Source organism: Simochromis diagramma, unplaced genomic scaffold, assembly GCF_900408965.1.
Source record: "Simochromis diagramma unplaced genomic scaffold, fSimDia1.1 OVJJ01000304.1, whole genome shotgun sequence".
NCBI classification, from domain to species: Eukaryota; Metazoa; Chordata; class Actinopteri; order Cichliformes; family Cichlidae; genus Simochromis; species Simochromis diagramma.
The window spans coordinates 7,817,879-7,833,734 of record NW_024387030.1 but is presented as its reverse complement, the minus strand read 5'-3'; the positions used below and the strand labels follow the sequence as shown (position 1 = coordinate 7,833,734).

At 41.0% G+C, this 15,856-nt stretch overlaps 1 protein-coding gene across 3 annotated transcripts in view; it reads right to left on the bottom strand.

The window, feature by feature from the left end:
• The window catches only part of LOC120740130 (nardilysin-like), a 28,335-nt gene extending 14,420 nt beyond the window's left edge, over nt 1-13,915 (bottom strand). The window contains exons 1-14 of one of the 3 annotated variants that reach the window (XM_040042270.1): nt 13,912-13,915; nt 12,853-12,877; nt 12,021-12,367; nt 11,253-11,481; nt 9,073-9,154; nt 7,715-7,868; nt 6,633-6,706; nt 6,401-6,496; nt 6,086-6,208; nt 4,211-4,268; nt 3,465-3,538; nt 2,352-2,421; nt 2,041-2,118; nt 847-967 (exon numbers count right to left, since the gene is read on the bottom strand). In XM_040042270.1, the coding sequence (XP_039898204.1) occupies nt 847-967; nt 2,041-2,118; nt 2,352-2,421; nt 3,465-3,538; nt 4,211-4,268; nt 6,086-6,208; nt 6,401-6,496; nt 6,633-6,706; nt 7,715-7,868; nt 9,073-9,154; nt 11,253-11,481; nt 12,021-12,223 (1,362 nt within the window). In that variant the 5' untranslated portion in view covers nt 12,224-12,367; nt 12,853-12,877; nt 13,912-13,915. The other 2 variants (XM_040042271.1, XM_040042269.1) reach the window with 2 other exon arrangements.
• Nucleotides 13,916-15,856: the final 1,941 nt, after the last annotated feature.

Here is a 15,856-nt window from a genome sequence, read left to right as displayed (position 1 = left end):
AAGTAACAAGTCAACAGGAAAGTCTTGTCTGGATATCCCTCAAAAGTAAGCTTTTGTCGCCATAGGGCAAACTAACTGAAGGTGTTCCCAGATCCAGATCATCATGATTATGCACTTAGTTACTGGCCCTTAACAAAACTATATACATACTTTAGTACACTGGAATTATATATTCCTAATGCCATTGTTAGTCTTCCCACAAAAAAAACAGGAAGACTAAAAAATGTCTAAACCTAATCCGACAGCAAGGAAATACAAAAGTCGTGTGTAGTACTTCCATTACTACCTTCTGTTGAACCTCAGTAACTGACTGGATTGTGTAGTTGATCGACTTGTTCAGGTGTACCACCAGAAATATATCACTAACTCTTACACTTCACTTCATTTCATATTATTATCCATAAAACTCTTGTGAGTTTGTCAGTGAATTGAGAGGTTATTCTGCTATTGATCCAAATAAACAATATTCTTGAGGTTGTTTAAGTATTTATACGGAAATTACCTCAGTAACGGTGAATAGGATATTTTTCCATTGCATACTTAAGAGTAGGAAATGGTCCTCTTGTCAAATTATCAGGCACTGCCTTTGTGTTAAATACAAGAGTTGCCATGGCAACTGACGCACAGTGCTTCCTTGACCTTAACTGTTGTATGCCAGCTACTTCCAGTATCTTAATAATGAAGAAAACCTGACTCTTTATGATATGACAATAAATAATAAACCTTGCGTGGGAGATTGATGCTTAAACCGCTGATTAATTTAATTTGCCCAGTCCCAAGGTTTTTTTTCCTTTTTATTTTGAAAGAAATGCAGAGGAAATAACAAATGTTAAGAGTTTTCTTTACCTTGTAGAAGTTTTGGAAACCCTCATCAGTTAGGGTGATGGAGATTGAAAAGATGGAGTAGGTGGTGTTTTGGTCAAAGCCAGTTTCACTGTTTCCTCCAAACAAAGCCACAGCCCAGCACCTTTGAAAATGCGACATAGAAACATAACAATAAATTACCACAAATAGGCCTTCGACTAAAGAATTACTCACTGTTGTATGCGGTAAAATGAATGAACAATAAATAGAGGGCATTCAAGACATGTCACTTGATGACTCCTGGCTGCAAACACTTCACTTTCTACTGGGTGAGTGAACAGTCGCAAAAATACATGTAATATTAAATCATTCATTTGAACAGCTTACACACATTTGAGACTTGTTGGACCATAAATCAAGGTGAACACTTCAGTTGTTTAAGAGTATAAAAACATCTTTCATTCATCTGATGATGCACTTAAAGGACAAGTTTGGTTGAGAAGTCTGCTCTGTATCAGAATAGGCTACTAGGAGGAATCTAAAACCTTTCCATACTGCAGTCTTTATACTGCACTTACAAAAATGTACTATTACATGGCGTATTTCTAATGGATTTATCAATGGTAAATAATCAGCAAGAACATGGTATGATAATTTGAGGCCTCTGATCAGTAATGTTCTACAGACGGACATAGAGATCATTTCCAAATCTGACAGAGGAGGACAACATGTTCCCATTTTCAAACCCGTCTCTTGGCCCTTTTTGCTAGGATTGTCTGAATTCAATAAAAACAACCACTCCACTGCCTTTGCAGTTTGGGAATTAAGTCAAAGTACACTCAAATTTCACTGTTGTCATTTATCAACAATTGAAAGGATCATAAACACTAAATAGGAGCATTCTTTTACACTATCCAAGTGGTGCTGATGGTAAAGGGAGCATTGGATGGGCTCTTGGTAACGTGGGATGACACAAGGTTTGGTAAATCACTTCACCACTTAGCAACAAGAGGCTGAAATGCACTTGTACAGCCATATCCAGAGATGAGAACGTATGAATCACATTGTCAAGTGGGATGGCAAAGTGTATAGTATGAAGATTGGGCTCAAACACACAGGGCTGGCGCTGAGCGGGAAAAAAAGCTCATGTATACCCAGCAAATTGAAGAGCTTTTAATTGGGTTTTGGAGTGCCCTCAAATCAGAAAAACAAACAGACAGAAGCAATAACACTCACTTCTTCCTAAGCACTGAGAGGATGCTTCCTGTGCCTTCATGGCCAATCAGCCAAGAGATGTAGTGGAGAGGCTTCACTCTGACGAAAATGAAAAGTAGAAACAAAAATCATTGATGCAATCCATCTACAATCAGGGGAAAAGCATGGTATCTTTTGGCTGACCCAATTCTATATTTATATAAAGAGACATCAATGCAAATCAAATACATGCATGGGGAAAAAAAACAAAAGAATTTGATGAAATTTCTCTCAAGAGATGGAGAGCATTGTGTGACTCTATATTTGTTGTATATGTTCTGCATGGCGCTCACCTGTAGTATTTCTCCTGAGGAGGAAGAGCCCAGGTGATATTCAGTGCATGAACTTTCCCGACGGGGACAACTGTGAATGCAAACAGGTGGAGAAACACCATCAAGCACCTGAATCAAACGGACACTTGGCCTGGAGAAGTAAACCTGACATCAACAGAAAAAGCAAATGGAACCACTGATTTTTTGATTCAGAGCTTTTTCCTCTTTCTGTTACATATATTTTAAATAAAACTGCATAAAGGCAGCCTATTTTGCATGCTCTTATTTTCGTATGCTAACATTAAACTCTGCCAATTACTCCCAACTGTTCAGCCATCTAGAACACTCCGTTTCCACTATTCTTGGGTCTGTATGTCAGTGATAAATGATAACCCCATTAATGTCATCAAAATTGCTTGTCTAAGAAAGTGGATAAACTGAGCATCAGCAACAAGTCCCTGTACACAATAAAAAATATTTGTACATTCTACTCATTTTCAGTTTTAACTATGTGAAAAACTACTTTAGTAGAGTCCATGAATAAAAATATGGAGCTGGAAATGAGAACAACAAGTCCCCTTTAAAACGGCAATTTGAATCAGCTTGACAGCCTCGAGTAACTCGTCTCAGCTGACATATTACGCATTCTGGTCCTCAGCGGCTCTTTTGAATACATCCGGACTCATTATAAATGTCTTATATGCATCATCACAGGGACTGAGTGAAAGCTGTTTTGGGATTAGTGTCACTTCAAGATGTGAAGTGAATTATTTCTTTGTGCTCAATAACTAGCCAGTTGGCTAATAAGCAGAGAAGCAAAGGATTTCACAGGATGTGTCCCGATCATGTCAGGGCTTCTACTGGCCCAAATGTAGAAGGCAGTAATGGTTCCAATGTGCTTGTTCTAAATAAATGGTCTGAAACTGGATATGAGATTTTAAATGAGATAGTATGTATTTATTAATGATGACAAACTACTCTGGAGACCCCGGGCTACAAGTCATTGATCTATGGAGGACCCAAAGGTCCAACTTTGAGAACCACTACTTACATAACCTGTTAGGCCTTATTTATATGTGGGAACCTGCAGTTCACCAGATGTGCTTAGAGATATCCGGTAAGGTGTATCAGTACCTCTGTAGAGCTTGCTGAAAGCCGTTGTGTCAAAAGGATCCAGCATATCAGAGAAATCTGGCTTGGGCAAACCACTATAAACACAAAAACAATACCATCACTTAAACAGTTCCAAGACGTAATTAAAGCGACTTCAACCCACCCTTATGTTTTAAGTAACATAGAAAACAGTTAATGGAAAAGGTTTCAAGTATAAGATTGAGGATGGATGTCTCCAATTACTGTTTACACAATCGGGGAAGTAATGGCACATTATTTCTGTCAGGCAGAGCTATAAAATCCTTTCATTCATTTAAAGCTTGATGAAAATTAATTTAGTTCATCTAAAGAAGTTAAAGTCACTTCAGGCAATTTTACAAGGATAGATGTGAGCATGTGGAAATGTAATCCTTTAATTGAAATGAAAGCCTTAAAAACTGGAGGTTATGTGGTTTTTATGTGTGTAACAGTGACTCTGATTCACTAAAAAAAAGGTTCTGCAATGACTCATAAAGCATACGGAAGCTGTGCAGCAAAAAAAAACAAACATAAAAAAAAAAAAAAAGACACTAATTCAGCTCAGCTCCGCGAGATCCCTTCCAGGTGCATCATTTTGAAGAAGAAAAAAAGCATCTCAGATGAAGAAAGCGGAGAAAGAGATGGTAAAAAGGCTTGACATTTACATTTGAGCAAAGGATATTGAGACTCAATCTATATAGCGCCAGCTTCTCATCACAGCAACTGAGAGCCTCTTCTTGAATACTCACTTGTTAGGCACCTTGCTGAAGATCTCTCTGACCCACTCCTCCAGAGTGTCCAGCTTCTCTAAAGGACGCAGTGAGTGAAGGAGGATAAATTAGAGTTTGAGTGTGTTTCAATTATTCTGGCTGAAAACAACCACTTAGATTTGGGGAGAAGTCAGTGCAGTAACGATACATACTAAAATGCCTGCTTTAAAAGAAACTATGTTACAGTGTGGCTTTACATGCTTTAATTTAAGGCTAAAATGTAAATGAAAATTCACGACTTTCTGTGTTTCCAACTAAATAAGGTAGAGACTTCTTCCTTTTTAATTATTGCTAATGCAAACAAACTAAAAGCCTACATTTAGAGCTTTTACATTATTGTATAATGAGATGCAGCTTTTGTATTTTGCATTGCAGCCTGTTTTACAAACATTTTAATGTATAGCATGGTTAATTTAATTGTGACAGCTTTTTCCTATGCATGTTTCAAATTACTAAATGGAAGTCAAAGTTGTTTTTCAAGGCTACAGTACATAATTTTAATTCAATAACAAAGGAGAAATTGTTTACAATGCTCTTCTTTATTCTTTATCCCTTCTTTTGTGCCAAGTCAACAGTCAGTTCACACTGTTGCCTCACAGCAATATGGTTACTGGTTCGAATTTGCCAGCCAGCTGGGGCCTTTCTGTGCTCTCTCTACGCTTCTATGAGTTCTCTCCGGGTGCTCTGGCTTCCTCACACAGTCCAAAGACATGCTTGTTAACTGGTGATTCTAAATTGGTTGTAGGTTTGAATTTGAGCATGAATGGTCGTCTGTTTCTCTGTGTTGGCCCTGCAACAGGCTGGCAACCTCGCCCTATGACAGCTAGGATGAGCACCAACTCCCCTGTGACTCTGAACCAGATAAGCAGTCGAGAAAATAGATGCATGGATGGACTCTTTAATGAAACATGATGTAAAAACCAGGTAGGACTGTTCAGCTGGGCTTCAAAACAGATGTTTCCCCTTGCTGATATGGAAGCTCCTAAAAACAGCCTTTTCAGGCAACACTGATCAATATTATAAGCAAAAATCCTTTAGCCTATAGGTTGAAAAAGTTTAACCGCACTCTCTGGTCAGATGCCTGAGGTTAATTTCACCTCTGAACACAACCAGAATGATTAGTGCAATGTAGTGACATCATAATGACCTAATGCACACAGGTGCAGACATATATTACTGCACCAAGCAAGTCAAAGCGCTAGAGGTGAACAAAAAATTGAAGCGAGCGAAGAGAAAAAAAAGGTGCAATTTTATGAATATTATAAAACCTATATTATAAAACCTTGCAAGGAAAGGTGTTTGCAATCTTCAGCAGTTTGATGCTTCATCATTTTCCAACAGAAATGATGGTTATAAATATTTCCGGTCGTTTTACTCCAATTAGCGATCTACTATAACACCTTTGCATCCCTCTACACTGGCAGAATCTTAGACAACAAAAGAGGCGCAACAAGAATGAATTTTACTGAGGGCGAGTAAGTGTTTCATGAGGACGACATTTCTCAGCACCAAATGTCAACACTTCATCATTTTACTTGTATGCTGTAGTTAATTAGCTGAGTGATATTTTCTGTGAAACCAAGAAAATACATTAGATACTTTGTATGTGACTTTGTTTTGAGTAATACAGCAATTCGAGCTGATTCGGGAATGATTATCTACAGTTGGCTGAACATGGATGAAGTGGATCCTCATTTGAGATAATGATCGTCTGAATTTTGGATTAATCCACAGATTGCTTTTTCAATGAATCTGTTCGTTTGGTGTATGAAATTATTGAAACAAATTACATTTCTGTCAATCTACTAATCGGCTAGTTCTTGATGCATAATAAATGGGAATGATTTTCCTGACCTTTTGACTGCACAGCCAGAGTCATGTAGTGGGCAGAGTAGTATTTCTTCCAGAAGGCACGCAGCCGCTTATACACATTGATCTTCATTCTTTTGGGCTCCTGCTTCAGTGTCTCCGCATTCCCTGGTATTGTGACAAGTTAACAATCAAGTGACAAACATAATACATGACAGAGAGGAGCCCTAACACATGCAGGGATATGAGAAGGCAGGTAAACTGGTGCAGGTTTCAGCTCTCCTGTTTGTTATTGCTGAACATACCCCAAGGAGGCCCTGCGTGTATTATTTGTCCCAGCAGTTGTTTTTACTAACTCACCCCAGCAGAACTTGCCCATAGGGTGTCCAGGTTTGGCCAGACTGCCAAATAGCATCTCCTTCCTGTGGGAGTCAGATGGCTTAGCCAGCTGGTACTCTGATAGACAGACGGAGGGACACACGAAAAGGTAAGATGGGACAAAAAAATGCAGAAAATGCACTAAAACACTTTATATGAACCAGGATTAATTTCTCAGAATGCAGGAGTGATGCACATAGGCACCAAGACCCACCACTGTCAACAGCCTCCACTTCCCTGTCAATGGCATCCCGAATCATTAGGGGGCAGATGAAGAACTGTGCCCACCTGAGAACAACAGGACAAAGTGGTAATGTTTGGAAGCAGACAGAGCACAGATCAGACATAAACATTTAGATGTAGATGGACGCACATGACAAACAACATCCAATATATATCCAAGTGCACACCATGATCCACACTACATCTATCGGCCTCTGAGATCTGAATATATGACATCCAATTTTCACTATTCTTACTTCATATCACTTACTTTATACATCCACACTGTTTAGATTGAACTAAACCCATAATTTAACTAAAACATGGAGCGACATCAGACATACCAGTGGTTTAAATTTAACTTTAAAGTTTGAAGTTATTACTAAAAGAGGATTTAGGCATAATTTAAATTAAAACTGGCAGTGTCCAAAAGCATTTCCTTCGTCTCCTACTTGCCACTATAATTACCAGGTAAATGCGTCTCTTTGATTCACCCGTTCAGTTTATGAATTCAGCTTGCTAACCAAATTTGATATGGTTAGCTGATCAGTTGCCACACCACCCTCTGATCAAAATAAGGTCATTTCTGGCAATATTTGGACACAATGGTTTAACGGCAGTCAAAACTGCAATAGTGAGGTTTCAAAATGTAGAGTCCACAAACCCATGGACGATGTCTCGGTGGCTATTTCCACAAAGCAAAAATGTTAGGACTGAAGAGTAAAAGCGAGCGCTAACAGGGAATATGCCTGTAACATGCCACACCTTTTCACAATATAATCATCAGGTCTGCTAGAACTTTCCTTTGGTAAATTATGCTTTAGCATGTTAAGTGCCTTACTGTTTGGATTAGACCATAGATTTTCCCTTATAGCCTCTATGAGTCTTTGGTTTCAGCCTAGTTACTAATTGTTAATTGTTCTAACTTGTCTCCGTTGCTTCATATGAGTTTATATTCTCCTTTTTCTTGTTTCTGTCTTGTGTTTACCTGTAAATCCTCACCACCTCGTAAGGATGACTGCTCGAAAAATAAGATAACAACCAAAAAATGAAAAAGCCCAACTGACTCCTAACCTGTCAAGAGCCTCTTTGAAGTTTTTCCTCTGAATGTCAAACTGGAAGATGGTCCTCTCACAGTCCGTGGAGGCATTGTCGCTCCCACCGTGCTTCTTGAGGAAAGCATCAAAGCCGTTTTCTGATGGATACTTCTCACTGCCCATGAACACCACTAGGCGACAACGAAATCACAGTAAGGGTGAAAAGAGAGAAGGGATTACAAATCATCAAAAAAAAAAGGAATCCAAAGAAAATAATCTATTAAAGCTACTTGCACGATGTGTCTTTTGTCGTTTTCTTATTTATGTGGACAATGAGACAAATGCAGACAATAACACATCACATTTCTGGCTCAGCTTTAATAGAATTTTGATAACTCTGTCTCAGCTGAAGCCGCGTGCATAACTCTAAATAGTGCCGGGAATATTTGGTGACAGCATGAGAAAAGGTTTCCTTTCAGAATGATCATTTGGAAACAATGTTCAACAATCACTATTGGTAGAGGAGACAGATAGCAATTTCTCTGCTGACAGTAGCATCAATAGATTGGATTGCAATTCTGAAGTTATGTGGCATTTTGTGCAAGCCTAGCTTTTTTTCTTCTTCCCCCAACTGAAAAATATCTTGCTTGCTTCCTCATAGTGAATGCAGTGATTTCTTGCCTCATTCTTGTAGGTGATGTAAAGTTAATCTGCCAACAAGGCAAGGCAGACATTAACCCACAGGCCCCAGATTTCCAGGAGCCCCAAAACCCCACGAACAGTGTAGCATCACTTGGTTGGTAGTAAATTAATTATTTGCACCTCACATTCTAAGACTTTCCTTATGCAGGAATACATTAATTTTTGCTTATATTATGTATAGGAGTTTTAAAAAAAAGGGACATTCAGTAGGAGAAAGCTGCAAATGTTCAAAAGCAACTGGTATACAACAATCTTTGCTGGATTGTTTGCTGTTTACTGTATCTTGGGATACATTATTATGCATTCTATGTAGTAAATGGGCATTTGTAAGTGATGAGTTAGATGCATAATGCACAGAGAGCAGGCAGAAAAGTGGGTCAAATAGAGCCTGAAAACTAATTTTTTGCCCTGTGGCCCCACAGTGGGTGGATCTGGTCCCTCTGGAGATGGATATTCTGGGAAATGTCACATATTGTTAACTGATACTGAACGAGGCAAAATAGGCTAAGAGGCACACTAAATAATTAAAACAAACTACACAAGGATGCATTTAAAATTAGGATGTGTGATAGGAAACATTGAAAACATATCTGAGGATGTATCTGGGGACGGAGAAACCACTGAATTAAAGAACAATGAAAACTTTTTTTTAAAAAAAGATGACAATACTTGTCTACTGGATTAATTACTCACTGTGTTCCAGAAAGTGAGCTAGGCCGGGGAGATCGCTGGGGTCACTGAAGCTGCCCACACCAACACACAACGCTGCCGCAGACTGAAACACAGGATATCGAGGCATATCTGAGTCTGGCATTGCACTTCAGGGAAAACTTGAATGATACTCTGTTTATCTTGCTGCCAAAAAAGGCCATAAAGACAGAAACCAATGTAATAAAGTACTGAGACGCAGGCCACAAAATTGTTGAGTTTGATAGTTTTATGGCCTTAGCTGACAATATCGAAAACTAATCTTATCTTTTAAATGCCAAAAGCAATATATGAAAAGAACTTTCAGGTACAGACATGTTTACAGCAGTGTTAGCTCCTGATGCTTACTGCACTGGGGTAGTTCTGATTTATCTAATACTAGGCATTAGTGGAGACCCTCCAATCATCCACCATCTGAAACAAGCCCATATAACACCTCTGATGCATAAGGTAAGGTAAAGACGCAACAACAATGCAGAGAAAACAGAAAACCCCAACAATCACATGACCCCCTATGAGCAAGCGCTTTAGCGACAGTGGGAAGGAAGAACTCAATTTTAACAGGAAGAAACATCCAGCATAATCATGCTCAGGGTAGAGCAGCCATCTGCCGCGACTGGTTGGCATGAGGGGAGGAAGACAAGACAACGACAAGCTGTAGACGAGAGCCAGAGATTAATAATAATAATAATAATAACTAATGATTAAATGCAGAGAGGTGCATAAGCGCATATATGTATATGGCTCAGAGACCAGCCACATACGTAGTTTGCTAAAGGCAGAGGAATTGAGAAATCATAGGGATTTGCACGTCATAAAACTCAAAATTTAAACTATCACAACTATTTTTTATCATTTGAGAAGGCGTGCCTTCACCAAGAAGTGAAAATACAAAGCAAAGAAACACCTCGATCATCTCCTGAAATTAAGTCAAGGATTTAACACACCCAACCTAACACAGTGCATTAACATGCTTATTCATTCCGATATTGTCGCAATTACTTATTATCAGCAGATTAGACATGCGAACCTCACATCTACAGAGATGCTGTCAACAACAACATCCAGCTAGCGTTAGTCTTGTTTTCTAAAGCTCACACTTTGATAAAGACTTTGATTACATTCTCAGTTTATTCGTCAACTGCCCCAATCCAACAAAGTTAGAGCCACTTCAAAGAAAGTTAACAGCAGCTAATAGCAGCTAACAGAGACCAACAGGAGCTTCACTGACTCATCGATTTGTATCGGACTCCTTTCACGAAGTTTTACAGCCTCCTCCAGAGTAAATAGATGTAGACACCTGGCGTATTGACAGCTGAGGTAAACAGAGGACCGACACCCTATACTCACTGCAGATGAACCCCAGCAAGGGTTGTCTGTCTTACAGCGGCCACTGTAGCTAAGAGTATACACTTGAATCGGGAGTGGAAACAAAACAAAATTCTGTAGATTGCAATCTACTGACATCTAGTGGTGAGATTTTAAACATTGTAGCTTTAAGCCAACTTTCTCGTCATTGGTTCGTATCTGCAAAAGGAGGTTTGAACATCAGGTGGGTGGAGCTTCTGAGCGTTGAGATATCCACTCCAACTTTTATGTTATTAAAATACTTTTTAAATGTGCAATATTGCCATTGTTTTGACAGTGAGTACTGCAGGGCGTGAGCAAAGTCTTTCTACTTTAAAGCTTGTAAAAAAATCAAACTTGTCTTTATTTTCTTAGAAGAGATAATGATAAAACTAAAGTGTGTTTTTTAAAGTATTTTGTTGACTCTATTTACCTATAGGGGATTTTCACAAGCTTCACTGAAGAGGTATGTGCCACACTGCTAGATCTCTTGCACCTCTTTTGCGTTACCCCACCATGGAAAATTTTCTAGATCTGCCACTGATCATATATAAAAACAGCTGTCTGAAACAAAGCATTTAGTGCAGTCTCAAGCCTGAGCACATACCCTGAACTCTAAATATTTGAAACTCTGGCTGTATTTCATCAGAGTATTAGCCACTGTACATGTTGCAGAAAATATAGAAGAGCATAAAAGATGCACCTTAAATAGTGTGTGGAGTAATGGTGTCAATTTGTTTTTTTTACATTATTTCAAACAGTGTAGTTTTACAAAACATAAATAAAGTATATATGAAATGCTCTCTTGTTTCCTGTACCTGTTTCTCTGCATTTCCTTTCTTCTTTTTCCCCTCATTGTAATCATCTTCATCATCGATGCCCTCATCTTCGTCATCTTCCTCAGACCCATCCTCTGATCCATCTTCAGATTCATCATCGTCCTCCTCCTCTTCTTCTTCTTCACCTTCATCTGACTCTCCATCTTCTGTCGGTCCACTGTAATCTGAGATGAGCAGAGCTCGCAGCCCGTTTTCTAACACAATGTACCTGAGGAGAGTAAAGTCAAAGGTGAGATAACACAAGGAGAAGCACTGTGGTATCAATTGAGTTTTAGAGCCTTCACTGCTTTTTCTTAACAGCTTAACAGTTATCCCTTTGCAGATTGTATCTTATACCCTTTCAGCCCGTCTTGTGCTGTGCTTTTTCACAGCAAATATTCCATCCATGCCCCACAGAGGCCTGAGGCACTGGTCTGTGCTTAAAGCATGAAATCATCCCATCAGACTACAATAATATTGCACTGAACCAGCTGGATGGGAGGCTCAATATCATTTTTGGATCTGGGTTAGTGGATCTGGGTCGTTTTGTCAGCACTTTCACAGTCATGAATGCAGAACTTTAGCAAGATGTATTTCATTACACATGAAATCCTATTAATACCTTCGAGTGAGAATAACATACATAATAGAACAGATAAATCATGCAACTTTTCCTTTTTTTAAACAGTATAATGAATTATTTAAATCCTCATGGGAATCTGGTAGGAATGCTTGACTGTGCGGTAGAAGAGTTTTTGTTTTTTTTACCTGTATTGTTTGGGGTCACTGGGTGATTTGATGATCTCTCTGTCACCGACATTATCCTCAGCTTCCCCCCCTCTTCCCGAGTCCCCGGCAGCCTGAATTTCCTCCCGGGACGCCGGCTCTGTAGCTTCTGCTGAAGCTCCCACTTGGACCGAGCCCGGAGAGTCAACCGCCGGGGCGTTTCTTGACTTGTTTGTTTGCGGCATCCTCGGCAGAGATGACGAGACTCTGGCACTGCAGGCTGACAGCCAGGGGCGACCACAAACAACAGGACAAGTCGCTGTCAACGGCAATTTACTCCTTAGCGCGGCAGCACACCGTGTAAGTCTGGACAGAGCAATGATGAAGACCTGACATACGAGTGTGGGGGAGAAAAAACAAAGCTAAAGTTCAGCGCTCTGCGTCTAAAACAACACAGATTAACCAAGACTCTCGATGTGACGTGGGCCTATAGATGTGAAACTGACCTGTCACACACATATTGACACACACAACACCGGCTAGCCAGCGCCCACAATACAGCTATTCATACAACTGTCTGGTGGTTTCGCTCTATTCAGCTGGATGTCAGCTAAAATCCGACCCTGTCTCACCAGCCCGCAGCGAAACCTGAACCTATCATCTCACAGACCACCAAGAGCAAGTGGACATTTGAGAGGAAACACGAGTGAGAGAGGAAGGATTTAATGTTAACAAGCCGTGTCTGGTTCTGTTAGATGGTATTTGACACAAACGAAATAGAGCCGGAGTGTTTATTTTTTAATCTACTTCTACTTCTTTTTTTTTTCTTTTTAGAAATACTTCACGAAGCCGGTCAAAAACAATGAAGCCATACCTCTCTCTGCCGACAGCAGAAGGGCCTCGGTGCCTGCGAATGTCCCCCACAGCAACAACGAGTGCTGTGATTTGCTGAGAGGAAGACGCGCTGAACTATGACGGCCGATGATTGGCTCTAGAGACAAGGAGGCGTGGTTTGGGTGTCAACACGTGTGCGCTGAGCAGTCAGGAGCGGTTACGTTGTAACAAGCTTCAGGCCCTGGGCGCGCAACGACAGGCAGCCACCTGGATGCAAACAGACATCTGTTCATGATTATGACCAATAGATTGATAATATATCTTACCGGCCGCTTGTCATAACAGGTAAATGTCTTAGTTTCTCATCTCCTCATGCAACATGAACTCTCAGAGCTCTTTGAAGTGAATGCTGTCTTGTCAGCTAGTGACATAATAATAGTATCTGTACTTCAGAAAAACTGCGTCACCACACAGGTTGCACTTGTGAAGTCTTCACATATGGATCATTGGGTTAGGGACCACTAGGTGGCAGGCACAGGCCACGGGGGATAGGGGGGCGCGGGGGGGGGGGGATTTACTCCAGATCCTTGAGGTTTATCTAGCTTTAAGACTTCCATTAGAGGACTATCCTTTAGTGTTGTTTTCATCAAATGCCAAGAGCTTTTAGGATGTGCATTAATGCATTCAGCACATTTGCAGGGAGATATTTACCACAACAGATGAGAAGATAACAAGAGGGGAAAAAAAGAAAGTTTTATTTCCCCACATTACAGCATTTGGATTGTTAACAAAAAGACCTAAAGTGAGGGTTTACTGAATTAGTCTAATATACCTTTACTTCAAACGTTATGTCACAGTCAAAGAGTTAAAAGCATCATCCTATGAATAAGCCACGTTGACATTTGTCCAGCGCTCCTCCTCAGCCTTCACTCAGCAGCGTGTTGGCATTTCCCCCCCTCCGCTGTGCCAATATGTCCTCCCCCTCACTCACCAACTCTCTCTTTTCCTCCCTGTCTGAAGCCAATCTGATTTGCCCCTGGGCTTCTGTCGGCAGAAAGAGGTGATAAACACCGCAACCATGACAACCGGCGAGCCAGACACACGCCTGAGTTCCTGGATCCTAATGGCTTCACTTGGCATCCTCTCCTCTTTTAATTCATCAGGTCCGGCCTTCACCTGAGTTGATATTAAGGCTCTCTGGACAGATGAAGGCGCCGTGATTCCGCTACACTTTGAGCTCTCTCATCCAGTCTTTTAAGATAAGAGTCTATCAGCTTGTGAGATGAAACAGTGTTAACACTAAAGCATGCACACTGCTTTAATTAGACCTCAGGAATTAGTCACTGAATAAATATTTCCTCTGTCTGGATAGTATTAACGCAAATGCAGGAATATTGATTCTTCTGACAGCGATTTTCACAAACAAATCCTACTGATCACTAATGGAGCCTCTGTGAAAACACTGTCACTGGGACAAGGCATGTGAGCACAAAGCGATTGCTCACCCAAAATTGCAAGGCCGTGGTAATAGCAAGGATAAGCACCGTATTAGAAACTCTGTGAAAGTGCCTTTATGTGTGTCTCCATGCGAAAACTTTCAGAGCAAAAATGGCAGGCTTGAGCTGGTGATCGATTGGACGGGCGTCCACAGACTGTGAACCTCACCTTTAACGCTAACACACATGGCCTTTTCCTGGTAAAATATATTGTATTAGTTTGGCTGCAACGTGAGCCATCATAATTTTCCGCCTTTTTTTGGTCCCTCTGTATGACTGAGCCCAAATTGAAGTTCACATCGGGCACCTCAGGCCTCCCCCGCAAAATGTGTCTGCGTGAAAATGGAATGTAGAATGCAGCCAGCTGAATCAACATAGGTAATATGAATGTGTCCCCCTCGGACACCTTCCTTGAGTCACGGAAAGCAGCAGCAGCAGCCTTTACCTTAAGACTCTGAGAGGGCAAGGTTCCCATAGCAACTGATTTGAATCCTAATTAAAACAGGAGATTTGATTAATTAGTTCAATGATGTGTGTGTGTGTGTGTGTGTGTGTGTGAGAATGTGTGTGTGGCATGACTGTTTGCATGTGTGTGGGAGTCTGCATGTTCTCGTGAGTCACGGTGTATCTCGTGTGTAAATGAGGATGGGGAGGGGTGGTGGTGTTATATATGCCTATACGTGTGTGTTTATGTGTGTGTTTATGTGTGTGTTCGTGAGCCTGTGAGTAATCCTTTGAATCACTGCCGTGTCTCCAGCATGTGTGCGTGTGTGTGTGTGTGTGTGTGTGCTATGTCTCCCGGGGGGCTTGTCCTTGCCTGCAGTACTACTGTGTGAATCAGAGGTGAGGCCTTTGGAGTTACCCTCTGCTTTAATCTGGAGCTAATGACAGAACCACCTGCCCTCCTGGCCATCCTCCCCCTCCTTCCAAATACCTATTCCGTCTATCTGTTGGCTCCCCCTTGCACTCCCCCCTTTACATGTTCAGCCAACCCTCACAACCTTACCCAAAATGCTCACTGTCTCCCTTCCACCCGCCTCCCACACTCAGCTTGTTTTATTCCCTTTTTCGCTCCTTCTGTCCCTCTTCTCTTTCACTTGCTTTCCACATCCTGCCACAGAGTGCATGATACTTCTGCCTGCATCTCTGATTGCCTCATCGCATTGAGTAAGCAGAGACTAGGGGGCAGTGCAGGCCCCAGTGAAACTCAAACACGTGTTTGGGGACGACTCAACGCTATGTGAGCAAGATGTAGCTTTAAGGAGCTCTTTCGACCAAGGAATAATCTGCGTCCTTATTCTTGTTGGTGCTCGTTCTTAAGTCTTGAGTTTGTGTGCCCTCACGCACGGAAGCCAGTCCCGCCGGAGATCGCGTGAGCGAAGGCATAATTGGAAAGAGCTGCAAAAACTGGGATGACCACTTTGTGTGATGTGTCCTCGGTGGAAAGAAAGATGGAGTGAGCAGGGAGAGGAAAACAAAGGAGGAAGAAATCAAAGCAAGTAAACCAGACTGAATTGACAAGAGCCCACAGGAGAATCAAAGTAAGAG